The sequence below is a fragment of the Myotis nattereri genome (genome assembly GCF_964212035.1).
Source record: "Myotis nattereri genome assembly, chromosome: 4".
Classification (NCBI taxonomy): Eukaryota; Metazoa; Chordata; class Mammalia; order Chiroptera; family Vespertilionidae; genus Myotis; species Myotis nattereri.
Window position 1 is genome coordinate 11,025,340 of NC_138079.1, and position 26,356 is coordinate 11,051,695.

The 26,356-nt window shown below is 38.6% G+C and overlaps 1 protein-coding gene across 1 annotated transcript in view; it reads right to left on the reverse strand.

The window, feature by feature from the left end:
* HCN1 (hyperpolarization activated cyclic nucleotide gated potassium channel 1) overlaps nucleotides 1-26,356 on the reverse strand; it is a 259,139-nt gene that overhangs the window by 52,556 nt on the left and 180,227 nt on the right. The window contains exon 3 of the mRNA XM_081089933.1: nucleotides 24,329-24,547. Within this exon, the coding sequence (XP_080946059.1) occupies nucleotides 24,329-24,547 (219 nt within the window). The remainder of the gene's footprint in view (nucleotides 1-24,328; nucleotides 24,548-26,356) is intronic.

The following is a 26,356-nucleotide window of genomic DNA, read 5'->3' on the forward strand; positions in this document are numbered from 1 at the left end:
TCATTTAGAGAGATACCTGTTTTTTCTTCTTGCTCTTATAACAATAAAAAAAGTGTCTTTCCTCTCATTTGAAGTTAATCTTTCAACTGTGTTTGAATATCTCCTCCTTAGCTCTCCTCAGGAACATTATCCTATGTGCTATAGTATCTATCTTACAACTTTATCTTTCTCTGTACGTATTGGTTCTAGCCAAATAGCTTTCAAATATACTTGCCTTTTATTACAAAGAATAATAACAACAATAATAAGTAACCTTTAGATATTATAAACTATTTTCCAGGCACTCAACTAAACAGTTTACTCATATTTGCTCATTTTATCCTCACAACAACCTTATGAGATTGTACCATTATCTTCACTTTACAGATGATGAGACTCAGGCACACAGGATTTAAATAACTTGTGTCAAGTCACACAGCTAATCAGAGTTGAAGTGAGGATTTGAACCTAGGCCATCTGGATTCAGTTTGTATCCTTATTCAGTACCTGATATTCCTGTCTTTAAAAAAAAGGATCTCAACTGAGCATAAGCAACCCTCAATCTACCACCCAACTTTTTTCCTTCCCTTTCTCAATCAATTTCTAAAAAAGTGGTCTATACTCATTATCTCACTGTCTATTCCTCTTAGAACATGAAACACAGGATTATAGCTCCCATTTCTTCTGCTCCACTAATACTCTTACATTTAAATGATTTCCCAATGATTGCCATGATAATTAGATATAAAGAATCTTATTTGGTATGAAGAGCAATGGACATTAGTAGCTGACCCTGCTGATGCCCCATGTAAACCCCTGACCTTGCCAGGTGACTACCTCGAACTTCAACTATACGTATGCTGGATAGTCCATCTCAGGGTTTCTGCCTGAGAACTTCCTGAGAAATTTAGAAAAGTTGCTCAGCTTAAGGTAGAGTTGCATGGAAATTTGGGAATGGGGAAAGTGTAGGTAATACTACCCAGAGTAACATTCAATCAATGAGAAACCGGAGTCTCCACATTTATGTCATAGCCTCCCTTCCTTCAGAAGGACAAATCTATGGCGCATTCTGTATCTTTCCTCAAGGGCATCAGTGGGACCACGTGCACTTGTCCATGTTGGAGAACAACTCAATCAAATACATTTCATTGGCTTTACCCAAGTCTTACTCTTTGGGCTCCCCATTCTGCTTCTTGGAGTATTCTGCTCCTTGGAATTATCTCCCAATAAATTACCTGTGCCCAAATCCTTTTCTCAAGCTCTTTTAGGAGAACCCAAATTAAGACAACATTATTATTGATCCTTTCCTCCAGAAGGCATCTAGCCCCTGGCTTCTCCATCTATATACTCTTCTTGCTTCCTCTTTCCTCTCTGGTTGCTTTCTGCAGTCTTATTTGTTGATGTCTCTTTATATGTTGGTGTTTCAAAGGCCTATCCTTACAGACTTTTTAAAATATTTGACCTCACATATTTTCCATGAGTAATCTTTCCCTTACCTGACTTTAGTTACTATCATATACTACTGATCGCCAATCAATAACCCCAGTAGAGAACTAACTCCTGATCTCCAGACTCATCTGTCCATCTTCCACTTGAGCATCCACCTTTAAAACATGTCTCAAAGCACATCAAACACAACATGCCCCCAACCGAGGTCATCTCCCTTCTCCCCCACACTTCTCTGTCCAACCAATAGCCTAAGCTGTAGATCTGGTTTAGACGACAATTATCTCTCTGTTTCCAATACATTTTACCTTTATTCTCTATACACTAACCACATTGCCACTTGGGAGTCCACTTTCTCTGAGTATTTTTCCCTACCACCTGGCTTGACTCAAACTTTAATAAACATTCAGATAACATTGGGATTTCACTAACATGAAGATCCCTATTCAGGATGGGTGGTGCTGGAACTGAGATTTGGCATTTCTAACAATATCCTAGATCAGTGGTTCTCAACCTTCTGGCCCTTTAAATACAGTTCCTCATGTTGTGACCCAACCATAAAATTATTTTCATTGCTACTTCATAACTGTAATGTTGTTACTGTTATGAATCATACTGTCAATATCTGATATGCAGGATGGTCTTAGGCGATCCCTATGAAAGGGTCGTTCAACCGCCGAAGGGGTCGCAACCCACCGGTTGAGAACCGCTGTCCTAGATGATGCTTATGCCAGTTATCAGAAACTCACAGTAGAAAGGTCTCGATTAGATTAGGTGGGCCCTTTAGTGTCCCTCCACACCAAACCCACACCCTGGCTCTTTTCCCACTATCATAATTGCTTATTAAGTTTTCTATATTTTCCACTAGACCATAAGCATCTTGAACTGTATCTTCACCGATGTATCTCTATTTTCTAATACAGTGATTCACATATAGTAGCTGTTAAATATTTGCTGGATTAGTTATATATGTTCTAAAATATTCTTTTTTTGTAAACTATATTGTTTAGTCTTGATTGGGAACCGGATTTAAATTACATTTTGAAGTACTGCCAAAATGACATCAGACAGTTTTGTGTGATAAGGCCAAATATATGTAAAACACTTAAATTCCTTACTTCTTTTTTTTTAAAAAAATCTAATTATTCATTGGAAAGATAAACCAAACACCTATTAATTGTGACAAAATGTTTATCCCCCCCACCTTCTCAGGAGTATAATATGCCTTATTTGAAGTAGCTTAAAGATCTATAACTTAGTTCATTGACTTTACTTTAAATGATTTGTCATTTAATTTTAAAAATTAGATGTTGAAGGACAAAGTGTTTCCTAAACTATGAAGTCTGCTAGTCATAAATCTACAGGTAATATTTCACACCAACGTTAAATTGTATAGGCTACCCATGATTGCAGCTTTTATAGTAATAATTTGTGTTATTGTAATTCAAATAGTATACATTTTTAAAAAATTGTGTGCTTTGAATGTTGTCACATTTTGTCCTTTGTGTGTGTGTGTGTGTGTGTGTGTGTGTGTGTGTTTAAAATTATTCAATGAAAAGATGGCAGTTTAGTTTTTAACCCTACATTGGGAAGATATATTCACTCTCTCTAATGTAGTTGAACATTTCTTTTACCAATACCCTCTTTCTATCACCCTTAACCATTTAGAAAATGTTTTTATTGATTTCAGAGAGAGGAAGGGAGAGGGAGAGAGGGATAGAAACATCAATGATAAGGAAGAATCATTAATCTGCTGCCTCCTGTATACCTCCTACTAGGGATTGAGCCTACAATCTGGGCATGTGCCCTGACCTGGAATTGAACTATGACATCTTGGTTCATGGGTTGAAACTCAACCACTGAGCCCCACCAGCTGGGCCTCAACCAATTCTTTAAGCTTTCAGGGATGGGTGATAAATTATTTACATAAGGCCTGTATAATTAGGTGCATTAAAAAGATTAATACTTTAAAACTAAGGGTGTCATTAAAAATATCACTGATATTCTTCATTATTGTTGGTCAAAATATTTCTTTGCATTAGTAACAGCTTGATTTGCTTTTGAAAGCCTTTTTTGTTTTTTTTAATATAATTGTTTTTATTTCACTGTCCACAGCTTTCCAAATTTAAAGCAACTGCATAGCTGAGGATAAACAATAATAACTAAGAGTAAATATCATCTGGAGAATAATTAAAAGATGACAATGAATTAAAGACTCATCACCATGGAGAACAACACATCTGATGAAGAAAAGAGCTTTACAATACTTAAAATGAGTACTCCTCTGTATTACTTTGTTTTTCAAAAATGAGTAATTCTAACAAAGATTAATCCCATCTATACAAATTAAAAACATGATTTTCATTAAGAGCATAATATATAACAAGATTGAAATGGATGTGATTATAGTACTTATCATGTCTGACATGATGTGCTATTAAGAAGCAATGAAGCAGCACAAACATATATTAAACACAGCCAATCAAAACCCACGTTTCAGACCTGAGTATTGATCAGGTGTTATTCTCACATGGAACAATTTAAAACCCGTGTTGACCCACTGGGGAAGTTACAATATATACTAACTATAATAATCTTGGGAAATATCTACCAGAGAGTAAGGGGATGTTAGAAGAAAGTGCTAAGTACAGCTCTGTGGAAGAAGAAGCATAGAGGTCTTATTTAAGTAAGGTCAAATTTTAATAAAAGGTGAATATTGTCAGTTGATTTAAAAAGAAAATACACACAGACACACATATATATGTTTGTATTTTGTGAATATACATATCAACATACAGAAATATGGATTCCTGAATATAAGTGTACAAAGTGGTTTTTAATGCCAGCATCATAACATCATGATTAGTAATACTAGGGAAAGGAGATATTTTCAGAAAACCAGTCATGGAATTTATAAAAGGAAAGGATCTGAACCTTATCAACTCAAACACTATGAAACTAGTAGTCCTGGGTTAATACAAAATATGACATTGTAAGTTCCACCGTACGATGTTTCCTGGAGTGGTGAGAGAAGACAAAGCCTTCCAATCTAACTAGCATAAATTCGAAAGTGCCTTGTTACAGTTAGAAGAATTAGCAAGAGTACAAAACAAGCTTGCCAGAGAAACATCTTAGCAGCAGGTGAGAGCAGCTGTTCACTAAAATATAAGGGACCTTCTGCAAGGCCAGCAGTGTCAGCCACCATATGAAGATGAGTCAAGACCCATGTGCTATCGGGCAGGGAATGGACTGGCTATTATTGGCCAAGCAAAGTGAAGAGGTAGATCCAAGAAAGGGACCAATGGGCCACTGGATACCCACCGTCAAAGCCAGGTAAACAGAGACAGCAAAGCGAAGGAGTTTTGAATCCTGTTCCACTCTATCATAAGGGGCCAGGGGTTGACATTGTTTCTAATAATCAGCAAGATGTTTTTTGTTAATTTATTTTGATAGGAGAAATACAGCTTTTGTTTCACTTGGTAAATATTTATGGCCTTAAGTTGTAATTTCTCAAAATAAACTGAGGCTTCAAGATGGTAACACTGCTTAATGGTTTTCTTTTTTCTTTTCTTTTCTTGTGCTGAATGACCTTAAGGAGGTGCACTTGGTCAACAGTCATTGCTAATGAGTATCTTTTCAGCTAGATGTGCAGCCAGCCACTTTCCTAGAGTTTAGTTGGGAAGTGGAGGAGGGTTATAGATATTAACATAGAAATGAGAAGTGATAGAGGAATTGGGAAATTATTCTAGTGCCCCTCTTCTCTTCATAATCAACGTTCATGGATAAAGAATGTTGTCAGCTTCGAGTTTCCTGGCTTTTAATAACAGTATATATTCACTGAGAAGTCTTAAAATGATATCTGCAGTCTAGACCTCTTTCAATCAGTTTCTTTATGTTCAATTTCCCAATTGGTATCTCCTCTTGGATGTATAATAAGGAGCTGACAATTGACACATCTAAGGCCGAAATCCTCCCCCATACTTCCTATCACTATAGAATAGCTCATGGCTGCATATCACATAATGATGACTTTCTTCTAGCTGAGATTGGAAACATTGCATTGCTTTTGCCATATCTTTTTGTCTTATACACTACTTCTGTTGGTGAATTTTATTCTATGCACATATTTCTTAATTTACAGCTTTGTTAAATTTTAATTTACATAGAGTAAAAATTCTCACTGTAAGTGTTCATTTTCGTGAGCAATCACGTTTTGGAACATTTCCATCATTCTCCACAGTTCCCTCACTCTCTGGGGTGTTACCCCACGTCCCCACCACTGGTCTCAGGAAACTACTGATCTATTTTGTGTCACTTGCTTTGCCTTTTCTACAATTGTAAATAAATAGAACAATATCATCTTCAATCTTTGGCATCTGGCATTTTTTCACTTAGCATGATGTCTCCAAGATACATCTATGTTGCATATATCAGTATATATTCTTATACTGTTTCTATTGCTGAGTAATATTTTTGGTTCTTTTATAATATACTAGAGGCCCAATGCACAAAATTCATGCAAGAGTAGGCCTTCCTTCCCCCAGCTGCCAGCACCAGCTTCCCTCTGGCACCTGGGATCCGGGCTTCCCTCGCAGCCTCGGCTTCATCTGGAAGGACAGAAGGACATCCGGAAGGACGTCCAGTCTAATTAGCATATTATGCTTTTATTATTATAGATTCACCTAGCCATCTCTACTCCTGCAAACTTGGTCTAAGTCATCATCATCTCTTATACAGATTACTTCAAAAGCCTTCTCACTGGATCTCTCTGCTTCTCCTTTTGACTGCTCATACTTTCTTCTCAGCTCAGGAGCCAGTGTTACCCTTCTAGAATGTAAGTTTGACCATGCCATGCCTTTGTTTAAAACCTTCCAAGTATTCCAGTCTTAGAGGAAATGTGTACATCTTTCAATAACCTACAAGGCCACATGTGAGCTTGCTGCCTCTACCTTCTCCTACAACCCTGCTTGCTCCCTGAGCTCCTATCTGATTGGTGTCCTTCGCCTGGAAAAACAGGAGGATATCAAGAGGATCAGGAAGTACAAGAGTCCCAGAGAAGACAGGGAATAAATACACCACATCTTCCTGCACCCTGTTTCCCTCAGTGGTGATAAATTGAAAGCCTTGTAACATTAAAATAAAATAAATTGTAGAATATAGTGTAAAATGCATTTAACTTTTAAATGCATTTTCCTATTGAGACAAGTGGCTTTAGTCTATATCCCAGAACACTCCCGTGTGTGTTTACATTTCTCTGCATTTTAGTCACACGAGGTAAAGAAGTGTGAAAGTCAGGGACTTGATCATTCTGGGTCACGAGCGTGACGGGTTTTAATTACAGCATTAGCTGAGCTGAGATTGATGTAGGCAAACCTCTAAGAAAGGATAATTTTAGCTCTGTATTTTCTTAAATCGAGTTTTCAAGTTTGTAACAACAATGACAATGACAGCAATAAACCATGTTTTGCAAGAGGACTCTGGTGTAACGGGAGTGTTCCTTCATGGGGTGGAATTCAGACAGACATAGCTGTTTTTACGTGGAGAAAATGAAAATGGTATGGGAATTATAGTTCTTTGAAAAATATATCACTGGCTCTGGTTTACCGCTAATGGAGTGTATGAAGACACTACAATATGAAAAACAAAAGACTGTTTCAGTTCTTCAAACAGATAAAACTTTATATGAAGCAATCAACTATTCACACATATGAATAATAAATATATTCCTCTAATATCATCCAATAAATAAAAATGCAGATACAAAGAAAACCCCTGAAAATGAAAAGAAAATAAACTTTGGATTAATAAGATTTTAACTAAAAAAACTGGACACATCTGACTCCCAATATCCTACCTTAAAAAAACATTCTAGTACTTTAATATTTTCTATACTAAAACAGATGGTTGTAGTGCTTCAGAAAACATTGAGTACATTTCCAATATAATACAGTTCAGATTAGACAAATTATTGATATATAAAATTTTCACATCTTTTCGGCACTTTAGCATCAAGTGCGGAAGAAAGAGATAACTAGAAGGTTATAAATAACTAAAAATAGAAATTACATTTTTAAATAGTAGCATTACATATATTATTCTTGCTAATTTAAGGTTTCTATAATTATAAGTTTTTTTCCCTATAGTGGACTAACATTTACTATTCATCATAGTCATACATCTATTTATTCTTCTCCAAGTACTTTCTCTACAAGTCTGCTAGGTCGCAGAACATAGTGACAGAGCAAAGCCTAGAATACTTTTCACTTGACTGCAGAATTGTGCTCTTAGCTAAACACAAAACACATAAAAATGCTAAAGATAAATACTGTTTCATATGTATACTGTGTAAAAGAGATAAAGGGTAGTAGAGTGATGACTGGTCCATTTAAGAACTTGGGTGCTCCTTTCTATTGATGCTCCTTCAATGTGTTTATTTGTTGAGGAATTCTTGGGATGTCTTATTTTTATCTAAATAAATAATGAGGAAAAAAGAATATCTCAAGGCTAGAAAAGGTACAGAAGTTAGGGACTACACTGAGTAAGCTGATAGGTGGACAGCATTATTAGAAAGCATCTACATCTTTAAAAATTAAATAGGTGATGATAACGTTCCCAGGATGATTTACAGTTTCCAAAGAACTTTTGTTCTTCCCAACAAGCCCAGGAGGCAGGCAGGGTAGGCTTGCATATGCTCGTATCTTCATGAGAAATTGAGACTCCTAGGAGGGAAATAGCATGCCTGAGGCCAAGCAGTACCTTCACGGTGGGGCTGGGACTCTGAGCCATGTTCTTCACACACTGAACACATGCCCATGTCTCCTGTGAATCTTGTATTGCATATCGTTCACGAAGCAGTGACAATCTGTTCTGATTTCCTGACACGACTATTTTTTACAGGCTTCCAGGGGACTCAGACGCGCAGCCCAGGTTGAGAACTGCCGGTTTAAAATACGAAGAGAGCAAGTGGGAGTTTGTAACATGAGGAACATAGGTCCTCTGAGAACTGCTGGAGGAAGGCAGGGATGCTACCCTGGAGGCGAAAGCAATTGAGAGACGGGGTTTGACCTAGTGTTCTCCGTCATCCCAGCAGAACCAGGGACAGTGGCTAGAAACTCTAGAGAGAGATGCCACATTAATGGAAGGCCTGACGTTCATAAAACTCAAACATCTTATACAATAAAGAGCTAATATGCTAATTAGACCGGGGTGGGGGGGGAATGACCTTCCAGAATGGCCAGTGGGTGGGGCCGCAGGGCCACGGGGCTGCAAGGCAGCCAGGGCCAAGAGGCAGACAGGCTACGAAGGATGAGGCAGCCAGGGCTGCGAAGGCCGAGCCCCTTGCACGATTTTTGTGCATTGGGCCTAATTTCAAAATAAATGTGTGCTCTGTGAGGTGGTAACCTCTGTGTTGAGGAAAGTAAAGAATGGACAACTATGGATGGAGGAAATGGAGGGAACCAATCATGGAAAAATTAAGAGAGAGAAGAGATCACTAAGATTTCGAGATAGTTTTGTACTTTCTCATTTATCTTGAGCCTAATTTCCATTCTTCAGTTTGTGATTATTGCAAATTTTGTGCATTGGTTACTTATTAATAATTTAAAAAATGTTCTCATTTAAAAATAACTGATACTGCCTTATAAAATTTTAGGACAAAATGTGTTTGCATGGACCAAAATGTGTTTCCATAATGCCAATATGCATGTCCCTATTTAAGGGTATTTTAGGAGAGAGATGGCAAATGTTGGAAAGAACTTTCCCATTGGAGACACACAGATTTGAATCCAAATTTCGCTGTTGTTTTTGGGTTATATGACCTTGAACTCCAAAACAGAAATTACAGAAACCAAATTTGAGAATTAAATAAGTGGTGCTAAATAAATATTAGTTTCCTAATTTATATCTGACCTAACTAATGACAATGTCCTGCACTGGCACAAGGACAATTAAAAAAAAAAAAAAGGAACATAAAGGTATTTCTTTGTCTTCCCAAAGATCTCAAATTTGGAGATCTCTGCACTCCATAACTCAAACCGCTTTAGAACCTTGTAATTCTAGATCATTTTCCAACCCTGCACTCCATGGCCAGAGCATACTGAATGTATTTGAAATGTGCTCTAAACATGCTGAATCCCATTTAAATTGTCCTTGATGACTCACAGTAATCAATATGAATAACACCTCCATACTATACTTAGTACAGTAGTTACTGCCTGGATTTTTCCATATTTCTGTATTGCATTTTCCTGAGGCTTTTACCTAATTCATTTCTCATTTCAGTGGCTCCAAGATGTGTAGGCCTGTTGTCTTTCCATGAAATTGCCTTTGCCAATTGCTGCCGATGCTGCTCTAGCTCTTTTCCTGTGATAGGATCCATTTTTATCTGTAACTTTCCAAATATTTAGGGGTCTGTTTTGCACACAATCACCTGCAGCCAAGTCTTTACAGCCTTTGTCAGACTCCAGTTCAAACTAACCCAGAACAAAATTAATGGGTTTTGGTAAAACCAGTCAAAGAGATGGTAAGTGTCTGAGAAGGCAATGAATGCAACCACTCCTTATACCTATATGTTGACACTGGCTTAAGATTTAGGGAGGTTTTAGTTTAATGATCTGGATGAGATATTACTACTCCTATATTATTGCAGCACTATTCACATTTGACAATTTGTAGTAACAGCCTAAAAGTCCATCAACAGAGAAATTGATAAAAAATGTGGTATATACGTACCATAGAATATAATTTATCCTTAAAAATTAAGGAAGAGTTTGCAATATGCAAGAACATGGAAAAGCATTTATGGCATTGTGCTAAGTGAAAGACACCAGTCACAGAAAGACAGACACTGCAGGATTCCAGTTATATAAGTATCTTAAATAGTCAAGTTCATAGAGTCAAAGAAGAAAAAGTAGTTCCCAGGGGCTGGAGGAGGAAGGATGAGGGGAGTTACTAAAGAGCAGGAATGAAGTTTCAGTTGGCAGGATGAATGAGCTCTAGTTATCTGCTGTACACAGTCAGCAATAATGTAGCATATACTCAAACATTTAAGAAGGTAGATTACATGTGTTTTTATAACAATGAAATTTATAAAAAGAAAATTATGTATATTTTAAACATTTTAATTGATTTGAGGGAGGAAGAGGGAGAGAGAGAGAGAGAGAGAGAGAGAGAGAGAGAGAGAGATCTCTTTGCCACTCCACTTATTTTCACATTCATTGGTTGATTCTTGTTTGTGCCCTGACCAGGTATCAAACTGCAACCTTGACATACTGGGATGATGCTATAATCAACTGAGCTAGCTGGCCAGGGCTGAAAATATTTTCAAAATACATTAAGTGAAAATGCAAGAACTTGAAGAAGAAGTTGAAATTTGTGAATTCAAGTAGCTTTACAATTGTGAGCACCCAGAACACAAGTTTGTTCTTGTATTATTATTAATTATTTTGTATTTTTCCATACAAACAACTGTAAACCTACTTTTGTCCCACCCTGTATATTATGGATAGCTAGTGTACACTAATATGCCCATTTCAAAGAATTTAAGTTATATCAGGGTGATGTTATTGTGACATTAATTAATGTTCTAAATTGCTGCATTATAGGTTATTAAATATATTTATAATATGTGTAAAAAAGAAAGTAAAAATGATAAATTTTATGTTATGTATATTTTACCACCAAAAAATAGGAAAAACTAACGGGCATAAGATTTCATGACCCTGACACCTGCTAACACACCAGTGAATTCCTTGTTCAGTTGTTAGATCTGTACTTCCTTATACATATTTCACATACTATAGATATAGTAATATTATATTTTGATGTCAGAGGATCATGAGGTGATTTTTTTTTGTTTGTTTTTTGTCACATCACAGGAATTCCTCGGACTAAGGGATTAAGACATTCTGCCACTTGTTCAAAATGAGGTTAATTCCCTTACTTTTTATAAAACCAAAAATTATAAAATGTTATTTTCTTTTCCAAAGTAAATGGCAGAGTAAGGGTCAGTGTGCTGTGAGCATAGTGATTATGAGCAGCTATCTTCAGCTTCACTGAACCACACGGTGTTTCCCATTAGAAGCATTATCATATCACAGAGCTCTTTTTCAAGGGAACAAAGCTAGATTTCTTATGTAATTCTTGCAATCAATTTATGTAAGAGTCTTAATAAGTATGAGATTAGCAAGTGCAGAAAGGAAGAACATAGCCTATTAATAAGCTATATTCCCATGTAACCTTATGCCTTTGAAGATAAATTAATATTTTTCTGAAAAATCAGAGAGAAATTCTCCAAATTCACAGAATCTAATCAATTCTGTAAGAATTTCAGGTAAGTTTATAAAGGAAACAGTAGATCCTAGGGTTCTTCTCCCCAACATTGTGAAATACCACAGCCAACATTATCACTCAAATGTCCTGGTAATTTTTTACAGGTTATTATGCAATAATACATTTTGTATGTTTAATGCCACCACTTCTTATAAACCAATGCAACTCTTTGTACTAATTTTCCTGAAAAAAGGAAACATTATTATTTTAAAACATGAACACATAATTTTAAAAATCTACAAATAGGTTTAAAATCCATGAGGAACTGATAAAAGTATTAAATTTTATTCATTTAAAATAATGAGGTATTCTCAAGATCAATCCATGTTGTCACAAATGATAATATTTCATCTTTTCTGATGGCTCAGTAGTATTCCATTGTATATATGTACATTTTCTTTATCCAATCCACATTTTTGAGGAACATCCATAATGTTTTCCATAGTGGCTGTACCAATTTACATTCCCACCAGCAGTGACTGAGGGTTCCTTTTCCTCCACAACCTCTCTAACATTTGTTATTACTTATCTTGATGGATCTTGAGAATATCATGCTAAGCAAAATAAGTCAGTCAGAGAAACTCAAGAACCATATGATTTCAATTATATGTGGGATATAAAACTGAAAGCAACAAATGAACAAAAACAGACAAGAAAAACTCATCGACACAGACAACTGTATGATGATTGCCAGAGGGAAAGGGCACAAGGGGGTACAAGTGAGAGGTAGTGAAGGGTAAATGGGGTCAAATATTTGGTGATGGAAGGAGAGTTGACACTGGGTAGTGGGCACACAATGCAGTATAAAGATGATATAAAATTGTACACCTGACCTATATAATTTTATTAACCAATGTCACTCCAATAAAGTTAATTAAAATATTTAAAACAGCAATGGGTTATATCAAGATAATGTCAAAAATGATTAATGTCAGCATCATTTTAATATCCTATATAATAAAGAGGTAATATGCAAATTGACCATCACTCCAACACACAAGATGGCCAGCCCCCTGTGATCAAAGATGGCTGCTCACATGTGGACACAAGATGGCCACCACAAGATGGCCTGCAGGGGAGGGCAGTTGTGGGTGATCAGGTCAGCAGGGGAGGGCAGTTGGGAGGGACCAAGCCTGCAAGGGAGGGCAGTTGGGGGTGACTGGGTTGGCAGGGGAGGGCAATTGGGGGGGACCAGGCCAGCAGGGGAGGGCAGTTGGGGGCAACCAGGCTGCCAGGGGAAGGTAGTTAGGGGCAATTGGGCTGGCAGGGGAGGACAGTTAGGGGCAACCAGTCCATCAGTGGAGGGCAGTTGGGGGTGACCAGGCCTGCAGGGGAGGACAGTTAGGGGTGATTGGGCCGGCAGGGGAGAGCAGTGTGGGGCAATCAGGTCGGCAGGGGAGCAGTTAGGCGTAGATCAGGCTGGCAGGGGAGTGGTTAGGGGGTGATCAGGCTGGCAGGCAGAAGTGTTTAGTGGCAATCAGGTAGGCAGGCAGGCGAGCGGTTGGGAGCCAGCAGTCCTGGATTGTGAGAGGGATGTCCGACTACCCGGAATCGGGCCCACATGGGCAGTCAGACATCCCTCGAGGGGTCCCAGATTGGAGAGGGTGCAGGCTGGGCTGAGGGACACACACCGGGCCTCTAGTTAACATATAAAAGAATATAATACCAACCAAAGAAGTATTTCAATATACTTCTGCTCCAGAAAAAAATTGAATCTATAGAACATTTGCTAGCAAAACCCATGAAATTGACTTATTTATTCACATTCTAAAATAGTGAAATGCTCTGCATCTGGAGATAAAATTTATAATTCATTTATTCCAGTTTATCCAACTACTAAATAAGAAAAGTAACGCCTTTAAAAGTTTGTTGGGAGATTTTAGTGATAAATGCCAAACAGCTGCATTATGCCTCATGTTTACCATTAGATCTCTAGGCAGCACTAGAGTTTTGAAAGGATGTTCACAGTGGCAGGTACATTTGCTTTCAGACAAATGCAAGGTTTGTGCATCCATCTGATTGACAAATGTAATAAAATATTAATAACTTGCTCAGACATCTCAATTATGTCTATATCAAATATAGCCAAAGAAAAACTTTGGGAACTTTATAAAATCTGTAGGGTGCTATTTTATTCTGTAATTAAGAATCATAAAAGTTGATTTTCTAAAGTGTATATTCAGTATTTATAAAGCCAACGAGCACCTAAACTGCACTGGCAAAATAATTTTTTAAGTGAAAAGTTATTTATATTTGAAAGCAAGGCCCATTTGGACTCTAGTTCACTAATACAAGAGCTCAACTAATGAGCAATGCAATTAATCTGCTCATTCATTGTTTGACTTGAGTATTATCTTGTTCAGAGAATACTGTTTCTACAAATGCTACAATCTTGGAATAGTAATTTTGGGAGGTTGGAAGAAAAATGCAGAGGCCAAGCTGCAAATTACTTCTGCACATTGTATCCTCTTTAGCTACCTGTGCATCTCTCTAAAGCACAGAGCTGGAAAATAAAAATGGTGTTTGTCTCTCTGTTTCTTAGGCCTCCTATCTCAAAAATGTGAATTAATTTAGAGTAAAATCATAAAAAGGATATTTACACAGAAAAATCTTTCTTCTTTCCCTTGCTGGCAACTTCAACACAATTTAGTCAGCAGCTTTTACGCTAAGAAAATATTCATGTTAATGTTAGCCTTATTTTTATGGTAATTGGCCATTTAAAATGCAGATGTGTTCTTACAGATCTGCTCTAATACTGGTGAGTGCCATGGACACTTATTTTCAGAATGCTATTTTCTTTGTAAAAGACTTGTGTGGATTCAGCTTCCGATTATTCATATAATGAATAAAACACGAAAATGGGATGCTATTCTACCATAGTTTATAAATTTGGAGCATTATTTTTTTAAAAAAAATATGTTTTTATTGATTTTAGAGAGAGAGAGGAAGCTAAAGGGATAGAGAGATAGAAACATCGATGAGAAACACTGATCGGTTGCCTCCTACACGCCCCCTAACTGGGGATTGAGCCTGCAACATGGGAATGTACCCTGACCAGAAATAGAACCAGTGAGCACCTTAAAACATGTTTTTTTTAAAAAAATTGATTTCAGAGAAGAAGTGAGAGAGAGATAGAAACATCCATGATGAGGGAGATCATTGATTGGCTGCCTCCTGGATGCCCTACACTGGGGATCGAGTCTGCAACCGGGGCATGTGCCCTGACAGGGAATTAAACACTGACCATCTGATTCATAGGTCAATCACCCACTGAGCCACACGGGCCAGGCTGGAGCTTCTTCTAGGCTTTTCATTTTCCTAATAGAAGGGTTCTCACTGTGATTGTCTACAGAATACTTTATTAATTTTTAGAAGTTTGGGATATAGTCACCTGAATCATTTATGAAAAGAAGAGAGAACTGATTTGTAAACTTAATTTCCTAAATTTTGTGATTTCTCCAACATACAGCTTCCTGGAGCTCGCATGACTAGGAGGCTATGACATTATTGCCAAGAAGCTGGGAAGCATGAATCATCCAATCAGAGAAGAGTGTTCCAGAAAAGAAAATTCCAGATAATTAAGGCTTTTACTCTTTCACCCTTTGAAAGCATCCTATCTAATAAAAGAGAAACATGGTAATTGGCGTATGACCGCTACCCTTCCCATTGGCTAATCAGGGCAATATGCAAATTAACTGCCAGCCAAGATGGCGGCCGGCAGCCAGGCAGCTTGAAACTAACATGAGGCTTGCTTGCTTCAGTGACGGAGGGCTCCAACGTTCCCCGCCTGCCGCTGCAGGCCTCTGAGCTGGCAGTTTGAAACATAGTTACAAAAATAGAAGCTAAACAAAACCCCAGAAACCAGCTTTCAGGTAGCCGGGATCTCAGACCTAGAGTTGATACAGAGTTTCGATTGTAGAACCTAAACAAACCAGATACCTGCTTTCAGGAGCGGAGACCTAAGAGCTGGAGCCTCAGAGCTAAAGCTGGCCCAGAATAAAAAAAAAAAAAATGAAAAAAAGGAGCAGTTGGGAGCTTCAGTCCCAGCCTGAAAACAGCCCTCAGCCCCTCACCCAGACTGGCCAGGCACTCCAGTGGGGACCCCCACCCTGAAGGGTGTGTGACCAGCTGCAAACAGCCATCATCCCCTCATCCAGGCTGGCCAGGCACCCCAGTGGGGACCCGCACCCTGATCCGGGACACCCTTCAGGGCAAACCAGCCAGCCCCCACCCATGCACCAGGCCTCTATTCTATATAGTAAAAGGGTAATATGCCTCCCAGCACAGGGATCAGCAGAGCCGCGAGGTCTCCCGGCACCGGCACCGGGATCAGCATGACAGGGGGCAGCGCCCAAATCCCCTGATTGCCCCGTGGCTCTGTGTGTGACAGGGGGCGGGGCTACAACCTCCCTATCGGCCCTGCTCTGTTCCTGACAGGGGAAGGCGCCCCAACCCCCTGATCGGCCCTGCTCTGTGCCTGATAGGGGGGAGCTCCCCAACCTCTTGATCGCCCTGCGGCTCTGTGTGTGACCGAGTGCAGCGCCCCAACCCCCCACCCCACTGGCCCTGCTCTGTGTGTGACGGGGTGGAGCCATAACCTCCCCATTGGCCCTGCCCTGAGTGTGAGAGTGGCGGTGCCCCAACCCCCTGATCGGCCCTGCTCTGTGGGTGATAGAGGGCAGTGCCCCAATGCCCTGATCCGCCCTGCTCTGTCCGTGACAGGGGGGAGCTCCCCAACCCCCTGATGGGCCCTGCTCTGTGCATGACAGGGGGCGGCGCCCCAATTCCCCAATCGGCCCTGCTCTGAGCCTGGCTGCACCTAGGGATTAGGCCTGCCCTCTGCCACCCTGGAGCAGGCCTAAGCCAGCAGGTCGTTATCTCCCGAGGGGTCCCAGACTGCGAGAGGGCATAGGCTGGGCTGAGGGATCCCTCCTCCCCCCCGAGTGCACAAATTTTTGTGCACCGGGCCTCTAGTTTAAATATATTTCAAAATAACCATTTCTTATATCACTTGTAAATTTTCCTGATATTTTAAGCAATGTTCACAACATTTTTAAAGGTGTCTTTCAGTGTTTGCCAGGATTTCTGTGTTTGTTTTGAAGTACTAATATATTTGGATGAAAAATATGTAGGAATTAAACACCAATGTAATTTAAAAGCAATAAGTTTAGGTAAACTGGAAACAGAATGGAACAATTATCATCTTCCCTTTGAGCCCCAAGTGGTCTGCGAATGCTCACTGCCCTGCAGTTAGCCTGAGCTGTGCATCCTCTCTGGCACCGTGATTGTGTGATTCGGGGCCTCCTTGGCTCTTCCAGCGCCTGCTACCAGCAGTTCTCCTGTCCATAGGGCCGGCTCAGCTTTACAATCTGCCAGCCAGATGACATCAAAACAGAACGAACTCTCGTTGAATTAAAAATACATTTTATAAATTGTTCAAAATTCAGTGGGGCCCAGACGCCAGATAGGAGTCCTCCAACCACAGCCTGAGCTAAACCCTCTGAAGGCCAGCTGTGCAGATGAGGTGTGCTCCTACGCTGCTAGACTGCCTTGTGCTACAGGGCAGGCTTTCTGGTTGCTGAGCGTGGTTTTTATATTTTCCGGTGCCTGCTCTTGCTTGCAGATGCTGTTTCTCACTATGCAACTGCTTTTAGCAGCTCTGCTTCTGCTTCTAACATGTTTCTTTTCCACTAAATTTGAAGGTGAATCTTAATTCAGGATTCAGAAAGATATTATCACTAGCAATCTGGGCTCCAGGTAAGAGAGATAGTTTTGTCAATAACTAAAAATAATTCAGTGTTCTCATGATCAGCCCATTACTGGGAAATGGAAAAAAAATTACAACATTAAAATGAAATCAGTATTTTATGTTCTCATTGGGGAAAAAGTTAAAATAATCTATTTGCCTCATTTAATACACATCTTGGGTCTTCTCTAAACATCCCTTAATAAAAACGATGATACTGAAGTTAAAGATCACTTTTCATTAAATATGTTAATGCTGTTTTAATAATAGCTTCTCCCCAATTTCTTAAATAACATTCAAAATTTAGTTCATTAACTTTAATAACTTGGTGAAGTAGGAGGACAGTGAGAAATCTTTTAAAATGAATATACTAATGTAGCGTAGTTTCACTTGGCAAAGCTTAAATGGTGAATGGAGAATATAATCATCTATCTCATATTACCATCTGAATAAACGTTTGTTTCCTTTAAGTGAAATATTAGTATAGTCAAAATAAAAAGTTGAAAATATGTTGTGTCAGTGAAAGAAAAAAAAACACACATATGATTTCACTTATATGTGGAATCTGAAAAACAAAGCAAACAAATAAACAAAATTTAAATAGATTCATAGATATCGAGAACAGACTGATGGTTGCCAGAGGGGAAGGGATTGGTCTACTGGGTGAAAAAGGTTAAGGGATTGAGAAGTACAGACTGGTAATTACACAATAGTCATGGGAATGTAAGGTATAGCAGAGCAAATATAGTCAATAATATTGTGTAAACTATGTATGATGCCACTTGGGTGATAGAAATATCAGGAAAAATAAAAAAATAAAAAATGGTTGATACTTGCTTCAGCTGTAGTATATAAAATTGTATTTCAAGTCACACTATCAACATCCTTGGTTAAAAATTCGTGATTTACCTCATTTCATACATCGTAAGAAGGAAAAAGAAGTCTGACTTCACTAATGATTATTTAAAGACTCTGTTACCCTGGTAGCTAAGGCACAGTACATAAGAGACATTCTCAATAATGCACTCCAAAGATTACTAACAGAGAGCTTAATGGAAGACATACATTCTCCCTCCATTTTATTTTTCCATCACCTCTTGCTCTATATATTTGCCCACTCTCTAACATCTATCTTCGTATAGAGTCAGGCCTCATAATTCAAAGTCCCAAGGGCTCTCCATTCTTACCAAACAATGCACTGATTCTTGTCAGATTAGTGGATCCCTGTCTGACCAGCTTCTACCCTGTGAATGTGTTCAGCAGTATGTTTATGTCTTATGACACAAAGGACATCAATACAGTACAGCAAACCCACTTGAAAGAGAACTGCAGGGAGTAGGTTCAAATGAAAATTCAAACATTTCTAAAAAATGAGATCTATATATTAATCAATAAATAAAATAGTGGGAAATGCAATGAGCCATTAAAAGAATCTGTTAGATGTGCAATACATGATTAAGTGTAAACTATAAAGTACCAAATGAAGGGTTGGCGAGGATGAATCTTTAGCGCTTTGCACACACCTGAAACCATGAACACCTACAATAAAAATGCAGGGAATTTCAACATATAACAGAGAACATGGGTACAGAAAGTATCACTTCGTAAAAAGGGATACTGTATTGCCCAGTGGGATATATTAAACTATAAAGGCAGAAAATCAGTGGTTTAAGATACTTACAATTAGCAAAATTATATTTTTCTCCTGAGCTAAATTAACATCTTCAAACTCCCCCTCTTTACTTGTGACTCTCTCTATAACAGTACTTACTTAATATAAAAACAAGTTCCCAGCTGAGAATGTAAACTGTCATCATTCTGCCAGGAGCCTAATTTGTTAGCAACTCCAGGGCTACTGCACCACTGTTTCCCTAGGAGAGAATCCCACAGACAGCCCCTGTCCTAGGATCTTCCTGGCCAGAGAACGTTTGGTGGCACTAGCTGGCACTCTGAGTGGGATAAATTCAGCTCCCAGGAAGAAAAAGGATATGGCATCGCGCAATCGGAAATCTTTCCAACTAATTAAGGAGCCATGTGGGAGTTGTGCTGGCGGAATTCTCATTTGTAAAGGAAGGAAAGACGCTTTTGCGAATAATAAAGAAAAGCAAGGGAAACAGTTTGCTGAATGCACATGGATTTAGAGCTGAGTCTTCCCCCTAACAATGTTGCCCGTGAAAATGAGGTATCAAGCTCTTTTTCATTTAAGCTCCGGGTCGATATGATTTTCAAAGGTCAAGATCAATATACATCAAAGCCCCTTTTTCCTCTGAAGACAAATACTATCAGAGCCTCCAAATCAATAAACCAAATTAGCAGCTCAACTAGCTAAATTTCTTGATATAATGAAGAAAGGTTGCAAAAAAGGTGGTGACTGTTGCTTCTGTCTTTTTAATTGAATAAAAAGATTATTTATAAACCATTGTGGCCATCACTCCAGATGTTTCCTCTTTGCTTTGCCATTACTCTGGTAAAATATATTTTTTAAAATTAAAGACTCAATTACATGAGGGCAGCAACCTGCTCCCCCATCCACCTTTTTGAGACAGTGGATCCATCATGGCCTAAAGACACACATGCTTCTGATCAACCCAGCAACTAAAAAATCTCTTCACCCCGATGAAAGACACTTAGATAATAACACACCTCTTACTTACAGGGAAATCTCTGATCAACCCAGCAACTAAGAAATCTCTTCACCCCGATGAAAGACACTTAGATAATAACACACCTCTTACTTACAGGGAAATCAAGGCCAGAATTCCAGAGGGGAAAGCATATTGAAAATTTAGTTTCTAAAGTGATGTGTTCATGTCAAACACATGTATACCTACACCTGCCATCAATTGCTGTAAGAACTGAGGCAACAAGTTTACAATATCTATATATATATAAAAGCCTAAGCAACTGGACAACCCACCCACTGGCCGACTGGCCAACTGGCCAGTAGCTCTGATGCACAATGACCACCAGGGGACAGACACTCAATGCAGGAGCTGCTGAAATGCAGTCACTTGGCAGCAGTGGTTCTTGGGTGACGCACCCAGAACCAGAGAGGAGGGAGCCCAATTCCAGGGTATGTCACCTGAGAACCACCCTCTCGCAATTTGGGACCCCCCAGGGGATGTTGGAGAGCCAGTTTCAGCCCAATCCCTGCAGGCCAGGGCGAGGGACCCCACCAGTGCATGAATCTGTGCACCGGGCCTCTAGTGTTTACATATGTCTCAATAAAATACATAATATATATTTTAAAAGATGCTGTCATGTATACTCAAGTGACAGCATTCAGAAAAACGCAAATTATGACCCCCTTCTTCTCATTTACGCTAGAATAAAGGCTGGACACCTGTAATCACTCTTATTCCTCAGGGTCCCATGTGAGTACTATTGTATACTCAGCATCACTGTACTGAGGTTGCTGTGTATGGGGCTGAAATCACATCATCAGAGACACAGATCTGACCACCATGGTGCTTATTGTCCCTTGGACAGATAGAATACACACAACCAACAGATTATTATGAGTTGGAATAACCAGGGAAGACGTCACAGCCTTCCAGAGAGAAACACAGAACAGAAACACACAAAAACATCATCTCTTCAATGTGACCTTTTCTCTCTTTTCTCTCCTTTTGATTGAGCTGGTCTCATTCAGCACCTGACTCACCTGCCTCCTTCTCCCTTGCACATTCACTCCCTTAATCATTAAGCCCTCAGGACAATGAGGTTCTGATCCGCATCAGACAGTCACAGGAACAAAGCCCAGGGTCTGTTGATCCCAGACACAGTTTCAGTCAAACTAGAGACAATATCTAGGCCTCAGTTGCGTTTCAGCTCCAGGCCCAGAAAATTGAAAAAACCAGATGAAGCAACAACAGGCTGATGTCAGGACCAGGTGTAATGACCAATGACTCCCTATTGCAGCGCCAACCAATCAGTAGAAACCATGACCCTAACTGCCTTAGTCACCATGACTGATGCCCCCCGCCCCCCAATATAATCCATCCCCTGGAAGCCGTCTGGGAGCCAGGTCTTTGAGCATTAGCTCACCTGTGCCTTTAGTGTGGGACACTTCCTCAACTAATAAACTCTTCTTTGCTGCAAACTTTTGTTCTTATCTGATTGGGCTTTGATGTGTGTAAGGAAAATAGACCTTTTTAGTCCAGTAACAAAATCCATGTAAACAGTGAAGGGGGTACAAGCACGGAAGGGGATAGGAAGAAAGGAGGGTCAGGTCAGAAGCATTTGTTTTGTTGAGAGAACAATAATTGTAATTGTCTGGCTAGAAAATAGAGTTTAAAAGTTGATTTGGGACCACTCCATGTCCACCCAAATTCTTCCTGAAGGTCTTATTATAGGGGAAACAAGTATACTAACCATAATCACTTTATCTGCAATGGCCTGAAATGTGCTTTATTGCAAACAGGACTTGAGTGGATTGAAAAGGAGAGCAGGGCTTGGTGCCCGCCTGTGTCTCTGTTTATACCATTAGCTTTTACACATTTGCAAGATTAGACTGATTTTAAAAAATTATTTCTACAGAATAAGAAATGCACGCGATAGTCCTGATTATAGTGCTTCATTTACAAGGAAAGACTAAGGATTGATGGTTTACCAATTTCAACCTCAGAGTGAACTCTGGAGCCAGAATTAGGTGAGCTGAACACCAGCGCATTCTGAATGGCTACTATAAAAGGTATTCATTGGAGGTTGCTTTTTTTACATAAAAAAAAATGTTGCTAATGAATATATGGCAGTGAAAATAATATCAATATTAATTGATTAGGCATTCTTGGCAGATGGTTCTGATAACTACAAAATAAGAGGTTCCTCAAAAAGTTAAACTTAGAATAATGATAGGACCCAGAAATTCCACTCCCAGTGTGCTTGCCCTCTATTAAGCACTTGTAAGATGAAGAGGTAAAAAGTTAAACAGAGTCAAATATGTGCTGATGGAAGAAGATTTGACTTTGGGTGTTGGGCACACAATGATGTGTCATAGAATTATACACCTGAATCCCATATAATCCTATCAACCCACATCACCCCAATACATTTAATTAAAAACCAAAACTTGATGATTTAAATTAATAGCTTTCTTTGTGAATGTCTATGATTACATCATTGAATTAATTAGGTTTCTAAGTTATACCTGGTTCATATAGTTGATCTAAACACACAGAAATGGTGAGTCCACTTAATATGCAATATAATGGTAATAAATGCCATCCTGGGGTTTGGAGACTCATTTGTATTTGAGAAAATAGTTGTAATGTTGTGGACAAAAAGGAGGTAGGAAAAGAGCATTTTTATGAAAAACAATATCAAGCAGAAGGGAAAAAGAAAGAGCTTAATAGAAACATATTCTGTGCTGTAGTCTTATCTTAAATCCCCATAAATTTAGCCCCAATTCCTTTAAGGTACAATTTTTAGTCAAAGTCACAGTTGAATTCATTCTCTTGTCCATCACTATGGGCTTTGTTCTTTACAATTTAATTGGAGGCTTTGTATTAAAATGAACCTCAAAGCAATTCTGATGGTTCATTTTTTCATTTCTTTAGTAATAAAATACCACTTGCTTTTATAACAGTGGGTGGCCATGTAATTTCCTTCAAGAGAAATAAAGTACCTAGGTTCCCTTTCTCCCATGGTGTGAGTACAGTGTTAAAAACTTTCACAAATGAAACTGAAACGACCTTTGGCTATTTTGTAAGGAATTAGAAGTCTAAGCCGTGATCTCTCACCAAAGTAGTGATCTAGAACTATTTGAACTGTTACTTTCAGACATGCTCTTTGGCAAGGTGTATACTCTATGTTCTCAGGTTCAACAGAGCCCCTATAGAGTAAATTATTCCTTCAGTGATGAAATATTCTTATTTATCTTTCAGAGCACTACTTATGTTTAGTCAGGAATGTAAGAACTCTCTGAGGTTCCAAGGTCTAGCCTCAGCCAAAGTTGTTCAGCACACGAAAAAGAAAAATCCTAGAATAAATAATTGCATATATCTAATTTTACTCTCTCTTTTGGGCAATTTCGAGCGGCAAACATTTTAATTAACACATGGTGTATATGAATGCATGATAGCAGCTGTTAATATGCATGTTTAAGACTGAGAGTGTGATGACTTATCTAGACACAAGGGCAACATATGTTGAGCTAAGCATACGGGTTGTAATATGAATTACGATGCTAACACACAGAGCACAGAGGGACACAGGCAATGGACGCTTGTCCCCATTTAATCAGCTAACATTTTCTAACATATACTAGAGAAGGCTTTCTATTATTTTAACTGAGGAACATGAACCTTGATAATACCTTAAATCAGCTTCAGACTTTTTAAAAAAAATATATTTTATTGATGTTTTACAGAGAGGAAGGGAGAGGGATAGAGAGTTAGAAACATCGATGAGAGAGAAACATCAGCTGCCTCCTGCACACCCCCGACTGGGGATATGCCCGCAACCAAGGTACATGCCCTTGACCTGAATCGAACTTGGGACGCTTTAGTTCCTAGGCCGACACTCTATCCACTGAGCCAAACCGGTTAGGGCAGCTTCAGACATTTTGAAACATGTAACTATTTTTCCTGTGAGTGCAAATTCAGAGTATTTTTTTAAAAAAATTATCATTCAAGAGAGAAGCTGGAAACGAAAGCTATCAGGACCATCTTGACGAAACCTCAAAATATCGAAACAGATTGTGTTTTCCTGCTTTAAACATTTTATCTCATTACACGTTTAATAGAGGAGATGGTGTAGTTATCTTGAACGCTATTAGTTAAATTTACAAAATAGCTGGTTGGAGATATTAGAGAGAAAACACATTACCTTCTCTTGGTACTGCCGTCTGGAGGAATCCAGAGACTGGATTAAAGCTGTGGCGTGGCCCACAAACATGGCGTAGCAGGTGGCCCCCACGATCATGCTCAGCATGGTGATCCACAGGTCTGACATGCTGACCGGGGCCTGCGCGCCGTACCCGATGCACAGCATGTGGCTCATGGCCTTGAAGAGCGCATAGGAATACTGCTTCCCCCAAGAGTCATTCTGGAACAGAGGAGAAAGAGAACATGGACTGAGCCAGCCGGAGAGCAGAATAAACCGTGAGCATGGCCTTACACAGGAGTGTTCCAGTCACTGAGCGTGGAGACACCTGGGAACGCAGCATTTGCACAGGAGGCTCTCCTAATGGCTCACAGACAGACTTGATGGTGTTCCAAGCCTGCCTGGCACTATGAACTAGACCAGCGGTTCTCAACCTTGGCTGCACATGAGAATCACCTGGGAATCTTTTTAAAACCCTGATGTCTGGGCCTCATCCTCCGGAAATTCTGTTTCTTTGTTATGGGGTGGGGCCACAACATGAGTCACAAAGAAACAGAATTTCCAGAGGATGAGGCCCAGAAATCAGGATTTTAAAAAGATTCCCAGGTGATTCTAATGTGCAGTCAAGGTTGAGAACCACTGAACTAGACCATAGTCCACTGTTAAGATATACCTTCCTATTCAGTTTTAGGTTTGTTGTTTTTAAAACTAAAATCACTTTTGGGACAATGGTGTGGGCATCACATAAAAATGCCAAGGATGAATGCTGATGAGCTCATTTCAAAGTTTCCAGAAAATCTGGCCTTTCTGAAGTCCTTAATCTTATATTTCTTACATTTGTGAAGTCCTTAGTCTTACATTTCTTAAATAAAAAAAGTAAGCATTTTGAAATACAGGCCTGATTAATGGAAAGATTTCCCTCCAAATGTCAGGGTTGATGATAAATCTCATTGGCTTTTTAAAAAATACTAAAATAGATTAAAATAAGCAAATAACATCTTGGCAAATCTCTGGGGAAAAGAAGATGACTTCTTAGATTAGTTATTAGATGCAGTTTATGATGTCATTTCAAAAGTTTATTCCAAGCTCAACTCTCCAAAAATAAACTGTTCAATATACCTTATCTACCCTTTGATAAAATTATTTTTTGTTTAATTTGCATCAAATTCCCTAGGCCCCGAATTACATAATTTACAAAGCCCACTATAAACTGAAAGTTTGGACGTTTTAGTTCAGAACTCAGAAAAAAAAAAAACAAAAACATTGTTAAAGACAAAATATATAAATATTTTTCCTTTAAAATATATTATTACAAATCTTAACAGGGTAATAGTGACTGATTAGTAACAACATAAAGGTACATCATTTAAAAAATATTGTGGTATGATTATATATCATACAATAAATAATAATACTGTATTATTGTAATATCTTGATTGATCACACACTTTTTCTGGTTTATTTTCTGCAAAGTCACTTCCTAGGTATCAAAATTCATTTAATTCGTAATTTCGTTTTTAATGATAAAATTGAAAGTGGCATCAGTTGCTTTTGGCTAATAAGATCACAAATAATTCTTGATGCTTTTTTTAATCTCAAGAAAGATCGTTTTGTTGATGCAAATTTTTCTGGAGTTATTAAGAGTATTCTGTAGGCTGATTTAACATTGGGATAAATTTCTGATAAATTATTTATAAACATATAAATATTAGTACGCTGGAGTTTATTCCCATAGAAGAATTTATCTACAAAGATAAAACACTTCATACAAGTCAGTTTCATGTAAGTGTAAAGGTGATCTTTAAAAAATTAATCTTTGTATGTTAATTATGGTTTAAAATGCAAATTATAAAAAATAATAAAGATGTACCCTTCACCAATTTTCCCCAATGGTTACATCTATAATATAATGTCACAGTCAGGAAATTAACATGGATACAATACAGTGATCTCATCCACATTTTAATAATTTACATGTACTCATGTGTGTGTATTTAGTGTTATGCAATTTTATTGTCTGTGTAGGCCTGT